Genomic DNA, 22,342 nt, shown 5'->3' on the forward strand with positions numbered 1-22,342 from the left:
GCCTACAGGGTAACTTGGAGAGGGTCCGAGTCCGACCCTTGTCAACTAATTACAGGGGTCCCTCAGGGCTCTGTTCTTGGTCCCCTCCTCTTCTCCTTGTACACAAACTCGCTCGGATCAGTCATTAGCCCGCATGGTTTTTCATACCACTGCTACGCTGATGACACCCAATTAGTTCTGTCCTTTCCCCGCTCAGAGACCCAGGTCGTCGCACGCATCTCTGCTTGTCTAGCTGACATCCCTCAGAGGATGTCTGCCCACCACCTCAAGCTCAACCTTGACCAGACTGAACTGCTTTTCCTTCTGGGAAAAGATTGTCCCACTCTTGACCAAACAATCAACATCGACACCTCTGTTGTTTCCCCGACTCAGACTGCAAGGAATCTGGGTGTGACCCTAGATAACAAACTGTCCTTCACTGCAAACATCGCTGCTACAACCCGCTGCTGATGATACACTCTTTACAACATCAGGAGAATACGTCCCCACCTGACCCAGAAAGCAACGCAGGTTCTGGTCCAGGCTCTCGTCATCTCACGCCTAGACTACTGCAACTCCCTCCTGGCTGGTCTGCATGTGCCATCCGACCTCTGCAGCTCATCCAGAATGCATCGGCTCGTCTGGTCTTCAACCTTCCTGAATTCTCTCATCTCAAACTATGCTCTAATGCGCTGTACAATAAATAGGTTGAATACATTAACACCTAAAAGTACCTAAAGAGACAGGACATACGACATATGATTGAATTGTCTTTAATAATCAGAAGAAACTAAACAAGGTATACATGGCCGGCCTCAGAGAGGACTATCATGGTCCTCTCAAAACAACAGTCTTCTGATGGAGTTTGGATCCAGTGATGCAGCTATGGGATATATTTCACATTCAGTTTACCAAATTCCTATGAATTATGAAAATCCCACAACCAAAGGGTTGACTCTAGCTTGCTAAAGTCATGCGGCAGGTATACTGCATTCATTGCAATGTCAGTCACAACAGTTAAGCCTTATTCTAATGATTATGTTTGTAAGGTTAAATGAACATTAAACATAAAGGAACTGTGACGAACATCCATCTGTTCTCAGCGTCTCACAGATGAGCCACACTTTCACTTTCCATATGCAGAACATATATTCCTAAATGTATACACAGACAAACAAAGCCTGTACCTGGCTGAATACAAAAGAAGACATGTATGACACAACAAATTCAATTTCAACATTAAATTACAAAGCTCAAAAAATAAAACAAATATCTATTAAAGAAGAAAACTGAATAGAAAATTATATCTAAATCTGTATATAAAAATGAAAGATTATAAGTTAGATTTTTATCAATATGGGATCCCATTTTAGAATTTCTTTTATATATCTGCAAAAGTGACTGAGGGTTGCCTATCAACAAGTCTACTCATTATTACATATCTAAATACATACGGTGTGCAGTCAAAGGTCAAACAGCAACAAATCATCTTTAGTTTAAGTTTCTATTTTTTATAACCAGGATGGCCCTTAAAGAAATACTTTACCCACACAATTCTCATCTTTATAGTTAGCCTACTCACCCCGTTACCTTGGGTGAATACTTGATTTTGAAGAAAGGTCTTAAAGAATTGAAGTGAATGGGTGCCGAGTTTAACAGCAAAACTATAGGAAGACATCTGTGAAACGATGTATGCCAAAGTGTATAAAAAAGTAAGGTATTAGTGAAAGTGCATGCATGTGTGAAGCAGTGAGCATACAACTGGATCAATTAAACTTGTATGATACTTCACTGGTTGAGTGAGTCTGTAAACTGCTGTTTTCATATAATTGGACTCATGTTAAACATGGTCCCATTTACTTCAATTCATCAAGACTTCTGTTTTCTCTACGTTCAGGCAGATGACTTTTCGCCAAGGTAACAGGGTGAGTAATCATGATTATGTGGGTGAAGTATTTCTTTAAACAAACACTATCAAATGAACAAGTATTTGTGAAGGTCTCTCTGCCATATGATCCAGGCCTGTTGAAATGTGAGGTGGGAAGTGAACCGTGCACAGCAGCAGCCTCACAGTCAGAGTTAAACTGCATATTGTCCACCTGCTGGCAAACAAACGGAATGATTTGTGTATTATGAAGACATCCATAGTGTTTCGACCAAAGTACTGAGAAAAGCATCCTTAGTGTTAGATGAGTTAAAAACTAACAGAGGGAGTGTGGCCCCCTCCCAGAGTCATGGAGAGGCTGACTGCTGTCACGAGTGCACCGTTTTCTAACAGCAATGCTATGCTAACAACAATCTCCTGACGCTGGAATGAATGAGTAGATAAAAACACACACAGGCCGAGAAGAACAAAGTGTGCACACCTGAAATAAAAGGAGCAGAGATTAAGGACACATTAAGGCACCGTGGAACCCTGATGAATCTGAGGCACACTCCCAGAGAGGAGAGGAAGGCCTTGATCTGCTCAGCCAGCTCCCATGTCCTGAATCTCAGAAAGTGTCTGCAGTGGGAGTGTGGATGTCGTCGTCGTCGTCCCGCCCCCGTCTATCTCATGTGGCCCGGGAAGAACAGCAGCTAATGATAACAGCAACTTGTGACAGAGGTCTGCAGTGTGCTTCACTCTCTGGCCTGTGCATTTACAATCACACAAGAATCAACTCAACATTTGAGGTAAACCGCTCAATTGTGATTAGAGAAAAGAAGGGCTAGCACTTAGCTCTGCCCACCTTCTATTTGATCATTAAAACCTCAATTGTTTCATCCAATAAACAGATATTTGAAAACAACATGTTCTGCTTTTTGTGAGCCTCTTGACTTTTGCCGTCTCCATGAGCGAGACTGCCAAACAGGCATATTGTCTTTGGTGTAATTATTCTTTGTCCTGTCTAACTCCGCAAATACACTTTTTTCCCATAAATGTTGACGTGTTCCTTTAAGACAAAAAACAACACATACAAGACTTAATGTTCCATTATCAGAGCTCTGACAATAGAGGACAGCGCAGTTTGATGTACACCAAGTGAAGACACACAGACACGTGGACACCCACGCCACGTATCTGTACGTTAACCCCACAATGCTTTGCACTAATGTCCACACATACAGTAAGAGAGGACTACAACACCCAGCACACACCTGGGAAGGTAGGGAGAAGAAGTGCACAGGTCCATTTGTCTCTACATTAAGAACATTGTGACTGATATATAAGACTTCAGAGGCGTAAAGCAGTTAGTGATGTGAGGCTCCATGCGTTGCTGCTGTTCCTCTCGGGGGGCAGCAGCTCATAGTGGTGTGGTTACAGTTCAAACTTACAAAGCAGCAATAGTCTTTAACGTTTTTTGCAGAATCCCATATTCTATCATTCTTTTTCCCCAAAGTGGAAGGTGCACCGGAGAGGTTGGTGGTTTGAGCTGCGGATGATGTCACTTGGGCACCAGGCCGCGGGATTGTGGGTAAAGCTGGGATCCTGGACTGGAGGGGCTGAACGGAGAGGTGGGGGTGCCCGACTTCTTTACTGATCTGAGTCGACTGAGTGGCAGAGAGCAGGGGTTAATCACATTACTGGAATAACAGTTACAGTTGAACAGCCTGCACATAATAAGGTTACATTATTATTCCCTGAATGATAGGATTTTTACCCAAATCACATTATGTAGATTCAAGATTCAAAGGCTTGTTGTCATAACATATATTATCTATGTGCCGTTCATCGGTTTACAGTCCACCTAAATAGGTCATCTGAGAACTTCTTTCAACACTGAAAAGATCACTGATGCTCATTGTAGTCATATGTAAATACTAGGGCCGGGACTTTAACGCGTTAATTAAGATTAATTAATTACACAAAAATTAACACATTTTAATCGCACTTATTTTTGCACCGCGGAACGTTTCTCATTGGATGAGTTTCAGGGGTACCGATTATATTGGAGCACCAACTAACGTTCATGACTTCAGACAACAACAAACCACAGTGAACAATAGTCAAACATGAACGAAGAAGCTGATGAGACCGCTTTGGTTGGCCCCGTGGATGGGACATTTTGTTTTAAAAAATGGACGGATGGAAGCATCGATAAGAGCACGGTTGTTTGCAAATTATGCAAAAAGGAATTTGGATATCACCGCAGCACATCAAGCCTCAAGTATCACCTCAATGCAAAACCTATAGCAGCTAGCGTGGAAGCTAGCGTGGACGTTAGCCCGACTCGGAGTACAAGGACCCACACCCAATTCGCGTTGATCAAACAGTGCCTATGCAACAGAGAGATTTTATTTTTCATCGGGATATTGGAAGAATAGGAGGGATTGAGGTCAATCACTGGCACTTTTTTTATTTTATTTTAAATGGTACACTTTATGTTGAACTATTTATTACGTTGTTGGTGCAACTGGCACTTTATGTTCAACTGTTTATTGTTTTGGCCAAGGTTATTGAGAGAGTTGGACTGAAATTGATTAGATCTTTTAAATCAACTGTTTGTAAATCAACAAAGTCTGTTATGGCCTCTGAAGCAACAGAGAGATGTTTTCTAATAGTCAGGGTTTCCAATGTTCTGAATGTACTTGAAAGTATTGTGTTTTACTTAAAAAACAAAGTGTTATAGTTTACAGAAGGTCTACCTACCTATAGGCTACCTGAATCTCTGAAATGTACTATATTCCTAAATATGCTATTGCTACACTTTATGGCAAAAATTGCACTTTTCTGTTGGTCTTGGTTAAGAACCTCCTTGAAAAAAATAAACAATGTTTTGTTGCTTAAGCTTATGTATTCAGTCATTATTCAATGGTAGACTAAAATCCATGTGAAAAAAATTGCTTCTCACTGTTCTCAGGTCAAATATTGATATGTGATTAAAAATGAGATTAATTGCGATTAATTAATTACAAAGCCTGTAATTAAATAGATTAATTTCTTTAATCGAGTCCCGGCCCTAGTAAATACATATGACTACAATGAGCAGTAGTATGTAAACACATATTACTACAATGAGCAGTAGTATGTAAATACATATTACTACATTGCGCAGTAGTATGTAAATACATATTACTACATTGAGCAGTAGTATGTAAATACATATTACTACATTGAGCAGTAGTATGTAAATACATATTACTACAATGAGCAGTAGTATGTAAATACATATTACTACATTGAGCAGTAGTATGTAAATACATATTACTACATTGCGCAGTAGTATGTAAATACATATTACTACATTGAGCAGTAGTATGTAAATACATATTACTACATTGAGCAGTAGTATGTAAATAAATATTACTACATTGAGCAGTAGTATGTAAATAAATATTACTACATTGAGCAGTAGTATGTAAATTACTACATGGGCAGTCGTATGTAAATAGGTATTACTACATTGAGCAGTAGTATGTAAATTACTACATGGGCAGTAGTATGTAAATACATATTACTACATTGAGCAGTAGTATGTAAATACATATTACTACATTGAGCAGTAGTATGTAAATACATATTACTACATTGCGCAGTAGTATGTAAATACATATTACTACATTGAGCAGTAGTATGTAAATACATATTACTACAATGAGCAGTAGTATGTAAATTACTACATGGGCAGTCGTATGTAAATAGGTATTACTACATTGAGCAGTAGTATGTAAATTACTACATGGGCAGTAGTATGTAAATACATATTACTACATTGAGCAGTAGTATGTAAATACATATTACTACATTGAGCAGTAGTATGTAAATACATATTACTACATTGAGCAGTAGTATGTAAATACATATTACTACATTGAGCAGTAGTATGTAAATACATATTACTACATTGCGCAGTAGTATGTAAATACATATTACTACATTGAGCAGTAGTATGTAAATAAATATTACTACATTGAGCAGTAGTATGTAAATTACTACATGGGCAGTCGTATGTAAATAGGTATTACTACATTGAGCAGTAGTATGTAAATTACTACATGGGCAGTAGTATGTAAATACATATTACTACATTGAGCAGTAGTATGTAAATACATATTACTACATTGAGCAGTAGTATGTAAATAAATATTACTACATTGAGCAGTAGTATGTAAATAAATATTACTACATTGAGCAGTAGTATGTAAATTACTACATGGGCAGTCGTATGTAAATAGGTATTACTACATTGAGCAGTAGTATGTAAATTACTACATGGGCAGTAGTATGTAAATACATATTACTACATTGAGCAGTATGTAAATACATATTACTACATTGAGCAGTAGTATGTAAATACATATTACTACATTGAGCAGTAGTATGTAAATACATATTACTACATTGAGCAGTAGTATGTAAATACATATTACTACATTGAGCAGTAGTATGTAAATACATATTACAGGGTTCATACACTTTTTCACCAATGATTTTCCATGACTTCTACATGACCTTTACCTAATTTTCCATGACCAAAAAAAAGAGACTCTTTCTCAGCGGTACCACTGAAAATTGTTTATTTTAACATGGAACAGGAAAATAAGGTCTGCATATGAAACATGTTGTGCCTATCTAAAACAAATCAAATAGGCTTACTAGCTTCTACACCAGGGGTGGGGAACCTTTTTCCTCTCAAGGGCCATTTCAATTTTTACAACATCCTTCGAGGGCCGTACAAATTATTGAACTCAACGTCTGCTTAAAAAACTCAAATCAAATTTTTTGCGATTTGCCTTTACCTCACTGGTTGGAGAAAAAGCTTCTTATATTCGTTAGCATAGCTAGCTAACCAGATGCTAATAACAACAAAGTTATTGACTGTATGATCAGTATGACAGATGAACAGATCGCCACTGGGTTTACAACTAAAGGCACAGCCACGCAGAAACTGCGGCATGTGTACGGCTCCTTATGGGTACTGCAATTTGTGAAGTCCCGGCCCGGAGCCGCGTTCTGGTGCTCTCCGTTAGAACTACACTCCTGTCAGACGAGACATATACCACGTGATGACACGTTAGGCTCGTGTTGTGTTCAAGGACCCTGAACTTGGCCAGGAAAAACAAGCTTGTTTAATTATTTTGCGGTCTAGTTTTCTTGAATTTTTTTCTTTTTTGCGTGTGTTTATAAATTACCTCGAGGGCCGTACCAAATGGTCTCGCGGGCCGTATACGGCCCGGAGGCCGGAGGTTCCCCACCCCTGTTCTACACGCTAAAGCAGGCATGGGCAAATTAAGGCCTGCGGGCCAAATACGGCCCGTTGGGCTTTTGAATCCGGCCCGGCGAATATTGGTACAAAATTGTCCAAATTATAATAAAGACTGCATTCATTTTGCCTTTTTCCTGCAATACCCGGCATTTCAGTTGATCCCACTAGATGGCGCACTCTAGACACAATTGACCTTTGCTGGAGTCTGGTCTATTCTCTCAGCTGGCCCCACTCGGCAACCCGGCAAGATCGGCGAATACAAGTTGTAACAAGCAGTAGCCCTGAGCAAAGTGACTAGAACGCGACCACACACTTATAAAGTCAGGCAACACTAACCAGGCTTAGCGTGATTCTGTTTATTTGACCTTACTTTAATGACCATCCGTTCACTGTTATTGACCATTAGAGGCAGACGTTTTCCTTTTGTTTTGTATTATTGCAGCTATCGGATGGAATCAATAAATGGGCTACATGTGGCCATCACAAGTAAAATCATGACGAAAACTACGCCAGTAAAATATGCATGTAGAAAACGGCTTATGCCACAATATGATAGCAACAAGTAGTCAAGATAGTCTGATTAGCTAACATCACCTGTAGAATGCCAGAGAAACTTCCATAACAGCGTTGTGATGCCAAACAGCTTTCAGACTAAAACACATTCACTTATGGGGATGGGGATATTTATCAGCTGCTTGTTGTGACAGTCAGACAATGAAAACTTTACAGCGGCCGCTGCCGCGAGTTAACGGGAGAATAAACTCCGGTAGATGAGCAGCACTGCAGCGGGAGGTAATGCAGCTGAACCACATTAATAAACAATGCACCACGGCACTCTGGAGAAAGGTATAAGGTTGGAGAAGTAGTTCTTTAATTTAATCTGGCTTCGTATAATTAAAACTACCAGACGCAGTCCTCTATTGATGTTGTTGTGAGCGGTGTTGCGGAGAAAATCAGCGACGTAAAACGCTGTGTGGGTCATAAGAAGGCACGTAAACGGTTACGTCATGACGCAATAATTCACCTTTGAACCTAATTCACCTTTGAACCTGCACCTGTAACAATGAGTGGACCGAAGAAAAGAAAAGTCAACATTGAGTGCCGAGTGTTTGATGAGACAGCTAAATATGTTTTTACCGATCTGCTACTGGCCCGGCCCGTCTGTCAAATTTAAAACTCATAGTGGCCCCCGAGCCAAAAAGTTTGCTCACCCCTGCGCTAAAGCAACTCAAATCTCTCACCAGCAACATACCTCAACAGTTAAATACCATTTTACGTTTCATTATCATTATAGTATTACTATTTTGGCGATTAGATCAAATATAAATTATATTTGATGCAACTTTAGTTACATTTTGATGACTTTTCCAAAATCTTGGGAAAAATATTGTTTTCCATAACTTTTCCAGGGCATGGAATTTGCATTTTGAATTTCCATGACTTTTCCAGGTTTTTAATGGCCGTAAGAACCCTGATATTACTACAATGAGCAGTAGTATGTAAATACATATAACTACAATGAGCAGGATTTTATTTCACTGAACATGCTTTAACTTTACATTCTGTCTCATCTTATTCGATTTCCATGATCATAGTTTACCTATTTCGCATTCAGTGTTGAAAGAAGTTCTCAGATCCAGAGGGAGAGTGAGAGTGAAAGAGAGAGAGAGTGAGAGAGAGAATGAGAGTGACAGTGAGAGAGTGTGAGAGAGAGAGAGTGTGAGTGAAAGTGATGCATTTCCTCATGAGTCAATAATCAGAACCAAAATTAAGATTTCTAAACCATGCCGTTGAAATCCAAAGCGGTTTTTGGTACCCAACCCTCCCTGGGACTGATTTGTAATGCCACAATCTACACTGTAGCTATTGTGACAATTCAGCCACTGAATCTTGAAACTGTGAATGACCAGTGTCACCATGTAATAGCACATGAACATTCATTGATCTGGTGGTGCCGGTGTTCCTTACCCAGACTTTGGCTTCTTGAGGCTGCCGCTGGTGGGGGGGGTTGATCCCAAGCTGCTGTGGAAGCCCGAGGCATCCACCTGGATCTCATCCTCGTCCCGCAGAGCGCTCTCCAGAGCCGCCGCCACCTTGGGGGCGATAACGGGCTCCTGGTACTCCTTAGTGGTGCGGGCAGGCAGGTCCATGTCCAGCACCATGATGTTCTCAGCCTGGAGACAGAGCAGGAGCCAGTCAATACAGGGAGCATGGAGAGGAACATCTGTTTCAACACCACTGACAAGCATATACGTACAGATTAGGGCTGCTCAATTAATCATATTTTAATCGCAATTATGATTAAGGCTTGCAACGATTACGAAAACCACGTAATCGGAAAAAAAATTCAAATTACTTTTTCTTTTGTTTTTTCAGTTCAATTATACTTAAAGTTCAGGGTAATCAACTGTTAAAAACATACTGTTCACATTTTTTTCTCCAATAAATTGATGTTTTCAAAGTAAATGGATAATAGTTTTTAATAATCGTGATGTCAATTATTGTCACAATTAATCGAGATTATGATTTTTGCCATAATCGAGCAGCCCTAGATGCACATATTGCATTAAAGTATTGAAAATGATGCATGCTTACAGAACACCAGCCCAGCAAAGTCACACAATAAATAACACAAACTCATCGAGGCAGGCCAGCAACTCCTATGTTCTTAAACTCAAATGACTGTTTCTGTAAATGGAACCTGAAGAGAGCAGCGATAATGGCTTTAGTTTCCTGTTAGAAAGGGCTATCTGACTTAGGTAATAGGTAATAAGGTAATAATAATCGAAATTGAACATACAATTTAACTTATTTCGTTTTTTTCAGATGTCTTTCCCCAAACTGTACAGAGGGATAATACACTGTCTTTAGGTAAGTAAAGGCGTTACCAGACACATTAATAGCATTCATTGGGGTTGTTTGTATACAACCCCAATACAAACAATTCAAACTATCCCTTATATTAGCTTAATTGGGGAAATCCTAACCATGATACCTAGTGTACATTCTTTATTCCTGTGCATTGTATAATCCTTATGGATCAATACATATTTACTTCATTGTTGTATTTAATTACAATGCCCAAAACAGACACATCCCCAGGGCATTATGGTCCAATACAAGAACTTAGTTAGTGCATTTAACAAATCAGTGATTACATGTTTCAGAACTTTCTCAAGACTTTCCTTTTTGCTGCTGCCTTTTCTTAAGTCAAATAAGTACTCATATCTTACACCGCACAGTAACTTTTCATCCTTTTTAAACCTGTGGTATTCTTTTCGAGCTTGATTTCATCTCTATTCTCTTGGCTTTTATATGACTGTTTTCAAATGTCATTTTTAGAACATGTTTCTGTTGCACTTTATCTTAATGCTATTAATGTGTCTGGTAAAGCACTATGAATCACCTTGTTTTCAAATGGGCTGTTTAAATAAACTTGCCTTCTTATACCTACACTGTTCATTCTGCAATGCATTGTTGGCTTTGTGTATGGTGTCTTCAGTGCATCTAAGCTCAGTGGAAGACGATAAGCAGTGCAGAACCAAGGTGTCTGTGATTCATATATAAATATTTTCTGGAGGTTTAAGTGTGGACACATGCCACAGTGTAAAGGGGAGCTTACTTTGTATCTCATGTCCGGCCTCATCATCATGGACTTGCGAGCGTGGTGACTGAGAGGCCTCCTGTAGCCCACTGCAGACAGAGGCCGGGTCATCATCTGCTGGTCACTGACGCGCGCGCGCGCGCGCACACACACACACACACACACACACACACACACACACACACACACACACACACACACACACACACACACACACACACACACACACACACACACACACACACACACACACACACACACACACACACACACACACACACACACACACACACACACACACACACACACACACACACACACACACACAGAGACGCTGCATACAGTACGGTGGGAAAGGTGAGTTTTGTTACGATTCTGTGTGACTTACTCCTCTAGACGTGTGATTGGCTTTGTTTTCCAGTATTCATCCTCCTCATCAAAGTAAGCCCTGTGGACTATTTTGTTCTTCTCCTCTAAGGGAATGAAGTTCTCGATGATCAGATGCCTAAGAGACGAACAAAGGAGCAATGAGACGCCGTCACACACAGAAAGAACAGGAAGTGTTCAGGTGAAACAGAGTAGACACACAGCAGCTCAGTCTGTGACTCCAGCCTGACTCTGTAATATTTATTTCACTAAAGAAGGAAGGCTGTGGTGTCAAATAATATTTCCGTTTCACATTTACTAATCATTCAAATATATATAAAAGGCATCTGGTGTCAGTATAACTGAAGTCTTAATGGAAAACCATTTCCTCCCTTATATGCTTTATTAAAACTTTAGCACGTTGAATGCTCTATTCTGCTCAATTTGGACATCTGCTCTCTTTCAATAGCAGACCGTTGATTAGGACGCTCTGATTATTGGAGTATTGATTATATGTTAAGTCGTAAAAATCCACGGAAAAAAGTCTGGCGAACTTCAGGGGCCCAAAATTTTTTTTTTTTCTTTCGTCAGAAAACACCATGAAATCGTTTTTTTAATATACACTTTAACAAATGTAAAGGTTAGGAATCTTTAGTCATCCGAAGAAAACGAGAACAAGATAACAGCACAATAGAAGGAAAGAGGTTAAAAGACAGAGAGCTGGAGGACAAAGGAATCATCAAAAGAAGAAAGACAGGAAGTAAACACACTAAAGGGAACAGCAGAAGAAGACATACAGGAAGTAAACACTAAAGGGAACGGCAGAAGAAGACAGAAAGGAAGTAAACACTAAAGTAAACGGCAAAAGAAGACAGAAAGGAAGTAAACACTAAAGGGAACAGCAGAAGAAGACATACAGGAAGTAAACAGTAAAGGGAACGGCAGAAGAAGACAGAAAGGAAGTAAACAGTAAAGGGAACGGCAGAAGAAGACAGAAAGGAAGTAAACACTAAAGGGAACGGCAGAAGAAGACAGAAAGGAAGTAAACACTAAAGGGAACGGCAGAAGAAGACATACAGGACGTAAACACTAAAGGGAATGGCAGAAGAACACAGAAAGGAAGTAAACACTAAAGGGAACGGCAGAAGAAGACAGAAAGGAAGTAAACAGTAAAAGGAATGGCAGAAAAAGACAGAAAGGAAGTAAACACTAAAGGGAACGGCAGAAGAAGACAGAAAGGAAGGAAACAGTAAAGGGAACGGCAGAAGAAGACAGAAAGGAAGTAAACAGTAAAGGGAACGGCAGAAGAAGACAGAAAGGAAGTAAACAGTAAAGGGAACGGCAGAAGAAGACAGAAAGGAAGTAAACGGTAAAGGGAACGGCAGAAGTAGACAGAAAGGAAGTAAACAGTAAAGTGAACGGCAGAAGAAGACAGAAAGGAAGTAAACACTAAAGGCAACGGCAGAAGAACACAGAAAGGAAGTAAACACTAAAGGAAACGGCAGAAGAAGACAGAAAGGAAGTAAACACTAAAGGGAACGGCAGAAGAAGACAGAAAGGAAGTAAACACTAAAGTAAACGGCAGAAGAAGACATACAGGAAGTAAACACTAAAGGGAACGGCAGAAGAAGACATACAGGAAGTAAACAGTAAAGGGAGCGGCAGAAGAAGACAGAAAGGAAGTAAACAGTAAAGGGAACGGCAGAAGAAGACAGAAAGGAAGTAAACACTAAAGGGAACGGCAGAAGAAGACAGAAAGGAAGTAAACACTAAAGGGAACGGCAGAAAAAGACATACAGGAAGTAAAAACTAAAGGGAACGGCAGAAAAACACAGAAAGGAAGTAAACACTAAAGGGAACGGCAGAAGAAGACAGAGAGGAAGTAAACAGTAAAAGGAACGGCAGAAGAAGACAGAAAGGAAGTAAACACTAAAGGGAACGGCAGAAGAAGACAGAAAGGAAGGAAACAGTAAAGGGAATGGCAGAAGAAGACAGAAAGGAAGTAAACAGTAAAGGGAACGGCAGAAGAAGACAGAAAGGAAGTAAACACTAAAGGAAACAGCAGAAGAAGACATACAGGAAGTAAACACTAAAGGGAACGTCAGAAGAAGACAGAAAGGAAGTAAACACTAAAGGGAACGGCAGAAGAAGACAGAAAGGAAGTAAACACTAAAGGGAACGGCAGAAGAAGACAGAAAGGAAGTAAACAATAAAGGGAACGGCAGAAGAACACAGAAAGGAAGTAAAGGGAACGGCAGAAGAAGAAAGAAATGAAGTAAACAGTAAAGGGAACGGCGGAAGAAGACAGAAAGGAAGTAAACAGTAAAGGGAACGGCAGAAGAAGACAGAAAGGAAGTAAACACTAAAGGGAACAGCAGAAGAAGACAGAAAGGAAGTCAACAGTAAAGGGAACGGCAGAAGAAGACAGAAAGGAAGTAAACACTAAAGGAAACGGCAGAAGAAGACATACAGGAAGTAAACACTAAAGGGAACGGCAGAAGACAGAAAGGAAGTAAACACTAAAGGTAACGGCAGAAGAAGACAGAAAGGAAGTAAACACTAAAGGCAACGGCAGAAGAACACAGAAAGGAAGTAAACACTAAAGGCAACGGCAGAAGAAGACAGAAAGGAAGTAAACAGTAAAGGGAACGGCGGAAGAAGACAGAAAGGAAGTAAACACTAAAGGGAACGGCAGAAGAAGACAGAAAGGAAGTAAACAGTAAAGGGAACGGCAGAAGAAGACAGAAAGGAAGTAAACAGTAAAGGGAACGGCAGAAGAAGACATACAGGAAGTAAACACTAAAGGGAACGGCAGAAGAAGACAGAAAGGAAGTAAACACTAAAGGGAACGGCAGAAGACAGAAAGGAAGTAAACACTAAAGGGAACGGCAGAAGAACACAGAAAGGAAGTAAACACTAAAGGGAACGGCAGAAGAACACAGAAAGGAAGTAAACACTAAAGGAAACACAATATGAGCTCTGGCAGTGTTTAAAGTCTGGTCAATGGAACAGAAACTGAACATTTTAAGTTACGTTGCTGTCGCCGCAGTTCCAGCCGTTGGTGCGCAGGGGAGCTGTATTATTTTGTCTCAGCGCTGTAATACGATCATTTTCAAATCAATGAAATCTATATATTGTGTCAAACGATTGATTTATTGAGTAAGTTGTTTCAGTTTCCTCCGGCCAGGCAGACAGTGTGATATCTAGGTCTGCCCCCTAATAGTCTACTAATAAAGTCTTAATCGAGCAATTTTTCATTAGTCGATTATATATATATTAAAAAAATATAGCGGAGCCAGGTCATCATGTTAACTTGGTTGAGCAGGAAATCCAAAGTGTGGATCTTTCTGAGCGAGTAAAGGACGAGTCCCACAAGGTGACATGCAAACTACGAAGGCAAAAAGTCTCCTCCTTATCCACACCATCACAGCGCAGCTTCCTGACTGCCGGCTTCATAACAAAACAGGGATCTGTGAAGAGAAAGGTTCCTAGAGAGAGAGCCGGGGAATGCTACCAGAGAGCTGACGGAGTGTGTGAGTGAGGATTTAACAGAGTTATTTCATTATTGTGGCGTGGTTAACCTGTGATCGTTATACAAACGTAACAACGTAAATGTCCCCTCTGTGGGACTAATAAAGGTATTCTGATTATTAATAAACTCCCGGATAAAAGACATACAAAGCCTCCCTGTGTTCCTATAGCAAGACGCTACAATATAATCATTCTGCCCTCAGAAAACGATAAAGCTTTCATGCATACCGCTGCGTCCGTGCGCTGTGACTCATGCACTCTCTACATTTCATTTAGATTTCAAAGGTTCATTATTACAGTTTTATTTTCTATGTTATGTGAAGCACAACGCACCATGCTGTTATAATAACGCTCTTTATCAGCCTTTGAAACTGAAACCATTTTGGGAGAAAAAAATAATAATTAAAAAAGTATATATATTTATAATCCTAATTTATCATAAACGTACGACGATTAGACGACCAATCGCCTTAATTGGTCGACGAGAAACATCTTTATTCGAGGGCAGCCCTAGTGATATGCAGACTGCGTACTTGAGTTTGAGGTCTCGGGTGAGCTCGTTCTGGGTCTGTTCCAGCTCCTGCCGCTCGTTGATGTGGGCCTCCTGGATGTCGTGGATCTCTGCCTTCACTGCCTGCAGCTTGGCAAACAGCTGGAGGACAGAGAAGGAGACAGGAAGCCAGGGTCCATTAAGCATGATGGAAAAAGTATTTATAATATTCAGCCTTGGTAAATTAATCCAGCCTTAAAAATGGAATATCCAAATAAAGCAACAAAGCCTATGGGGTATTATGCTTGATTTTAAATACAACCTGTCATATATACTTGCAAAGCATTTTATCAACAGATATATAAAGCCTCACAAGTTCTGAGCACCAGGCTTTTCAAACGTTATAGCCATGCGGTACCATTACAAGAAGTGCTCCTTTTATGTACTAATATATTGATTGTTAACAGCTAAAAGAAGCAGGACAGCCATGAAAGCTTAGGGCTGCTACCTTCTTCAGCTTCTTGGTTTTGATGTCGACCTCCTGCTGCAGAGAACTGTACGTCTCCTTCAGCTCCAGAGTCTCCTCGTCTCGACTCTCCATCTGCTGCTGCATCTCCCGCTCTCGCCGTTTCTGGGAACCAACAAACACACACACGTTCACACATGTGGGACACACATCAGTTAAGCTTGATAGTGTCAGGTAAAATGTTCCTCATCCAATGTGATGCCCTACAGGGACCACAATGCAAGAAGTGGGTCTGATTATAAGGACTACACACACACAAGGGATGGGAAATTGCTACTAACATCCAAATGCTAAAGCTACATTAGCAAATAATAGGATTTCCTAGGCTTACTGTCAACAGACTTTCAAATTGTCAAAAAATAAGTCTGATGTTGAGCCTGGGCCCTATTCTTCATGACATACGAGTTCATTTCCTTTGATTGTTAGAGATAAGCACACGCCTGGGTTTTTCGGTCTTTAATGATAGATTACATTTGAAAATCTACATTCGTTGTTAGGGCAAGGTGTCCTTAAACCCTATCCTGACTCTTAAACCTGATTTGATACTTGTTCTCCACAGGCTCTGTTGATCTTCTTACTGCATTTGCCTCATTGTTTCACTGAAGCATCAGCACCATTAACACCATCTCTACATCCTGAACTCTGACCTGCTGAGCTCCTGTTCTTTAACCCCCTCCCCTTGCCGCTCTCTTTCCTGTCATAGATTAAAGCAGCAGTATATTTCGCCCAAAAAATTATTGGTGCTATTTTTAAGTGGCACTGGTTTTATTCTGTTTGATTCTGTTAAAGCATCTGAGGACGCTGCCAACAGGATGAAGACACGGATGTGTTGTTTTAGATCTAAGCAGTGTATCTGGGACAGAAAATAGTGACACAAGTCTTGCAGTCTAAACCTGGTGCCCACAAAGCATCGGAAATGATTTAATCTCATCCTGACACCATTCAAACCCATCGTGCAACAGTTTGTGTATTTGTGCTGAACCTTCTGGGGTGAAGGCCTGGTTCACAAACCAAAGGGAAGATGATACATTTTAAGTTCTGTTTTTACTCTTCTTTTTCTACTTTACATGTAAACAGTGTACTTCTTACACATTTACTTGTACATTGGTCACTTAAAACATTCTCTTGCACTATTTTAATTCTACTCTGTTTCTTTTGCACTCATATATTCAAGTAGCATTATTGAAGGAGCCTGAGACTTAAAGAGCATCTTGCAGGTTGTGTTTTTTTCTACATTTATGCTTAAACTTGCTTGAAAATTACAATTAAAAAAGTGAATGTAGGATTTGATATATTTTACGAGACATAAGGGCAGGAATTCAGAGGGAAAGGAGCAATTTTGAGCTCTGCTCTTAAAAACGGCTTTTTTTTAAGGTCATACGTCAAACGCGTCATATTACATAATAAAGGGTAAACATCTCCGCTCTCTGACGTATAGTTAGTAGTTGCTTTGAGTTGAGCGGTTGTGTTTTAGTGAGCTGGTATTTTTCGGTAGTTTTACATTGTATTTCACCATTTGTAATCATGGTGCAGTATTGTGTTTGTGCAGGTTGCACAAATACCAGCCTGTCAGGACATCGAGTCCACAGTAAAAAGGACCGGAGCTAGCGTTCGTTCCTGGGTGCGTTGTGCATCCACCTCCCTGCAGCACATACTCTCCACAGCTTTATCAGGAAAAAGTATTACTTCTCCCCCCCCCCCCTTCGCTGCTCTCTCTCTCTCCCCTCCGGTACACGGCACCGTAAGATATAGTGTGGAGTTGCATAACGCTGTGGTGTCTGTACTGCTCCAGCCGTCTACTTTGTGTTTGTTTGTTTCCCCCTGTCTGTGTTGTTTGTGTAGGCGTGGTGGCTGTCACTCCTGGCTCCCGGCTCAACCTCCACTCACCTGCTGCAATCAGCTGTGCACCCTCCCCGACTACACACCTGCTTTCCATCAAGCCATTTACAACGGCATATCAACGGAGGCTCCACAACCTTTCTCCGCCAGATCGTCAAGTATCAGCCGTATCTCGCGTCTCTCCTCCGGTACACAGCACCGTAGTGTGGAGTTGCATTAGGTAACGCGAGATACGGCTGATACTTGCGCATTAGTTTCTGTTATGGATCAGTATCAACAGTCCTGCCAGTAACGTTACTATATTATCAATACTACTTTAGTTATAGCCTGATATATGATAGCTAACTTTACAATGTTGTGATGTGACGTTATCTAACATTCTGTAGCTAACGCCGGTCACTCACCAAGATAGCTGCCCAGTTCTCCACTGGTTCTCCTCACACCACAGCTCAATTTCTCTCCGATGGCCGTTATTCCTTCTAATCCTTGGCTGCTCCTGGTCTCTTGGACGCCTAGCAGGCTCATAATTATAAGGTTGTGGTCCGTCATATGCATTAGAATATTCATGTTCAACTTCTTCTGTGTCGTCTGTGTCGAAACTAGCATTGGGATCCATGTTTATTAATACGTTACACCGGCCGCTCTCCCCCTTGTTTCCCCCATGTTACGTCACACGCGGGAGGTCACGTGCCGAGGCTTTTTTATGCGGAAGTGAACATTTCTTACAAAAACGACGCCAGATGTCACTGTAGTGTATATTTCTGTATATTTTTTTGAAAATCTAGTGTATTCATAATTTTCCTACACATTTATTCACAGGTGTCTTTAACCTGAAAGTTGCTCTTTAAGTGTTTCATTCCCATAACTACACTGTAGCTTTTGTGCATATGAAAATGAAACCTTTGAAAAAATAAGTTTTAAAACGTTCTTATATCTAAAATTAACAAAAGTTGACCAAACTTGTCAGCGCTGACTGCTACTGAGTAAGCCGAACGTTTCAGGCAACGTCCTCCTCTCTGTCTCCCCCTTTCAACTCTCCAAAAAAGGCACTCTGGCCTAATACATACCTTTGTCAGTGGGCAACGTGAGTGATACCTCAGGCCCCAGCAGGGAGGTTCTGTTTTGTTGTTATAAGTACAAAATAAACTATCTTTATGCATTGGCCCCCCTCCCCCAGCAAAAAAGCAGCTTTCCTGTTAGCAGCAATACATTGCTGACTGAAATGTGACCTTCAAGCCATTGCTGACTGAAAGCGTAAATCATATTACGAGGATGTGGTGTACCTGCTCCGTGATTTCCTGCCTCTTCAGCTCCAGCATTTTCTGTTGCTCATTGGTGTGATCCACAATGTTCTTCCCCCCCACCAGGAGCTTACTCTCCATCGCCTGGGTTGAGAAGAAAAAAAGAAGAGGATGAAACCAAGTCCCATTGGGGAGAAGAAGCATTGACAACTGACACATTTCATCAGCAAATACAAACACAGTTTGGCCAGCAGGGTATAATGAGTTTATCCACTGGCTTGTGTTTATAGAATCCAAAGAAAGAGAATCTGAATTTGGAGTCTATCAATTGTATTCAGGTGCTTTACTTAAGTAGTAGTACTAATAGAATATTGTCAAAATACTAATTTCAAATAAAAGTGCTGCATTTAGAATCTCACATAACTCAGTGAAAGTACAAAAGTATTATCAGCAAAATGTACTTAAAATGTACATGTGACATTCCTAGATAATATTGTTGCATCATTTTACTGTTGTAGACAAAAAAAGTTCTGATTGACCTTTTGTGAAATGTTTTAATAATTTGACTCTTCTGTGACTCAAACAGTTCGTCCATTAGTTTAATTTTAAGATATGCATTTTGTAGCTAAAGCTGTTTAATAAATGTAGTGGAGTAGAAGTATCAAGTAGCATTAAATGGAAATACTCTAGTAAAGTACATTTACCTCAACATTTTACTGGAGTACAGTTCTTGAGTAAATGTACCTAGTTACTTCCCACCTCTGTAGTCTATGCTACACCGTTTCCTCTCAAATCAAATCAATCAGTCAGTCAGTCACACGGGATGTACAGAAAAAGTTTGGATCAGCCCACCTTCACTTTGGCTGACAGCATCTCCCCGGCGTCCTTCTCCCTCTTCAGGTCTTCCATCTTCTTCTCTTTCTCTTTGAGCAGCCGGAGTTTCTCCTCAGCCACCAGACTGTGATCCTCCATGATGGCTTTTCTCTCTCTCTCCAACTTCTCCTGCTGCTCCCGCCAGTAATCCCCTTTATCTTCCCCTTCTTCCTCATCCTCCTCCGTCTCCCCTTCCTCCAGATCCTCAGTGTCGCTCCCTTCCCCACCCCTCCTCCTCCTCCTCCTTTTCTTCTTTCCGGAGCGCTTCTCCAGCTGTTCCTTCAGCCTTGCGATCTCCTCCTGGAACTCCCTCAGCAGGGCATCTTTGGGGTCCTCATTGATACGTGGTTTATTTTTAATGTTCTTAGCCCTGTTGGAGTAGCGCAGCGTTGTCAGTGTCTCCTCCAGGTTGTAGGATGCAGGGCCGATGTTGGCCACCATGACTGTGCGGGCATTTCCACCCAGAGAGTCCTGCAGCAGGCGGGTGAGTTTGGAGTCTCGGTACGGGATGTGGCTGCTCCTGCCGTCCACCAGAGATGATATGACGTTCCCCAGAGCAGAAAGCGACAGGTTGATCTTCGTGGCTTCTTTGAGCCGCTCTCCCTGAGCACCAGTCTTGGTCTGTCTTTCACTTCCTGCTAGATCTACCAAGTTCAGTTTGCCCACTCTGATATGGTTCTCCCCATCCACACCCAGCTCACTGCACTCCACGGTGATGACGAAGATAGCATGAGAACGGGAGCTGTGTTCATTCATGTTCGTGGCACCCACTGATCGATTCTGGTTGCCCACGTTCATGACATGTTCAATCTCCCGCACGCTCTTAGTGACAAATGAGGAAAGGTCTTTCACATACACACCGGTGTCAGGCCTCTCTCTGAGCTCGAGGCGGCGGGTCTGGTCTTTGGAGAGCAGGTCTTTGATCTCCTCCTGATAGATTTCTAGATACGATGCTCTCACCAAGTACTGCTGATTCTGGGAGCGGGATATGTGAGTGAAGACATGCTCAAATGAGTTCGGGATCACCCCTCTCCTCTCTGGATCATTTCTCACCCCCTCCATGGTGTATGTTTTCCCTGTACCCGTCTGACCATAGGCAAAAATGGTCCCGTTGAACCCAAGTAAAACTGAGTCCACCAGGGGCCTGAAGGTTTCATCATACAAATCTATTTGTTTAGAGTTCCAGTCGTATACTGAATCATAAGTGAAGACTTTGGGGTGTTCATTGGCAGCAGCCTCCCTGGGGTTCCTGACAATTATTTGGCCTAGTTTCACGTCGACAGAGACGACCATTCCAAACTTGGCTGCCTTTTCTTTTTCATTCATTGGGCGACAGCGGACCACCACCTTGATCGACTCCGAGCTCTTGCTTTTGGACATGTTGCAAAGCGGCTGCCAAAACACGGCCTGGCACTCGTAGGCTCTTTCTTCCAAATGCACCTTCAGGAATGGTTCACCAAAACAAGGTCCCACATCACAAACTGTTAGGGAAAACACATTCAATGGTTAATACAGGAATACAAGGAAACACTCATGGTGACTCACAACCTTCACAGTAAATGCATCACACACATTTTTACAGTCAGGCTGGAAGAATCAATATTGAGATAGCTAGCTATCATGACACTGACACCTGTACTGCAGCTCAGTAATCTTTAGTCTTGACAACTCCTTATACCTGTGGAAACACAAGCGTAGGTAAAGCTTAATGATATTTTTTCCAGATGTTACAACACACCCGAGAAATTATGTTAAATTTTAGTTGGCCCAAATAAAACATATTTTCGCTATGTTACTTAAGTGCAGAGGTGGGAGAAGTACTCAGCTTGTGAATTTACTCTAAATATGTAAAGAAACTAAAAGGTATTAAATACATGTAGTGGAGTTACGATGTAACTCTGAATTGTAGTGGAAGTACAGTATTTAAGTAATTCTACTTAGTTACTTTGCACCACGGCTTCTTATTTATTATACACACAGGGGAGTCACTACACCGTTTTAGCTGACTAACTGCATGTAGCCCGTTAACCGGCAGGTATAAACTTCACTGTTAGACCCCAGTGGAATTCCAGGCTATACAATGACAACAATGCATCCGCCGTAGCAGGTTGATAACCCGCAGATTAATAGCTGCTCAAACGATGTAAGCAATGATTTTTTTTAAAGAAGCGTTCGGCAGAGCTAACCACCGTTAGCTTATGCAAAATGCAGACCATAACGAGACCACAAAACCGGCCTAGCAACGACAAACACTGTTAACCGAAGCCACAGGACTGGTAGCATTACCTGGCTATCGCTAGCAGGAGGGGCATAAATCCATAAAATATATCACCATACAAAAATATAAAAATCACATTAGTCACATTACACCGTTGTAATATAAACACAGCGTTTTACAAAAGACCCAAATATGTCGATAAAGACTTACCAGCGGCAAGCTAATCAGAACTCCCAGTCAGCCATTAGCCGCTGCTCATCCCCACAGCGGTCCCGCAACACGGTTGCCAGATTCGAACACATATCCCCGTAAAGAGGTACGTGTGAAAACACATTAACCCGTACAAAAAAAATGCGCTTCTAAAGTGAGCATGTATTTTAGAGTTAAGCACACAGTCTCAAAAAACCCAAAACGTCTAATGTGAATAACAAGGCGGTAAACGCAACACTAGCATTATGAAGAATACAGATGCAGGGTTCCCTGGCTTA

At 41.2% G+C, this 22,342-nt stretch overlaps 1 protein-coding gene across 4 annotated transcripts; it reads right to left on the minus strand.

Annotated features, from left to right (window-relative positions):
* Positions 1–736: 736 nt before the first annotated feature.
* On the minus strand, positions 737–22,330 carry kif3b (kinesin family member 3B). Of its 4 annotated transcripts, XM_079677028.1 has the most exons (10): positions 22,065–22,139; positions 21,270–21,314; positions 19,616–21,117; positions 18,806–18,907; positions 15,666–15,788; positions 15,201–15,319; positions 11,159–11,275; positions 10,789–10,894; positions 9,135–9,340; positions 737–3,510 (listed from the first exon to the last, which is right to left on the minus strand). In XM_079677028.1, the coding sequence occupies exons 3-10, from the start codon at positions 21,014–21,016 to the stop codon at positions 3,405–3,407; spliced, it is 2,280 nt and encodes a 759-aa protein (XP_079533154.1). In that variant the 5' UTR covers positions 21,017–21,117; positions 21,270–21,314; positions 22,065–22,139; the 3' UTR covers positions 737–3,404. The 4 variants fall into 4 exon arrangements, with proteins under 4 accessions (XP_079533154.1, XP_079533153.1, XP_079533156.1 ...); XM_079677027.1 differs by lacking the exon at positions 21,270–21,314 and having other exon boundaries at positions 22,065–22,330; XM_079677030.1 differs by lacking the exons at positions 21,270–21,314; positions 22,065–22,139 and adding an exon at positions 21,923–22,023.
* Between the last annotated feature and the right edge of the window lie 12 nt (positions 22,331–22,342).

The sequence above is a fragment of the Notothenia rossii genome, assembly GCF_949606895.1.
Source record: "Notothenia rossii genome assembly, chromosome: 4".
Classification (NCBI taxonomy): Eukaryota; Metazoa; Chordata; class Actinopteri; order Perciformes; family Nototheniidae; genus Notothenia; species Notothenia rossii.

What these genes read in the sequence shown, in the direction of transcription:
- kif3b (XM_079677027.1), bottom strand. Translation starts at nt 21,016, where the DNA reads ATGTCCAAAAGCAAGAGCTCGGAGTCGATCAAGGTGGTGGTCCGCTGT. An exon ending in CCAATCACACGTCTAGAGGA is followed by an intron (nt 10,895 to 11,158) that starts GTAAGTCACACA and finishes CGCGCGCGTCAG; the next exon opens with TGACCAGCAGATGATGACCC. An exon ending in GGCCGGACATGAGATACAAA is followed by an intron (nt 9,341 to 10,788) that starts GTAAGCTCCCCT and finishes CTCTGTCTCCAG; the next exon opens with GCTGAGAACATCATGGTGCT.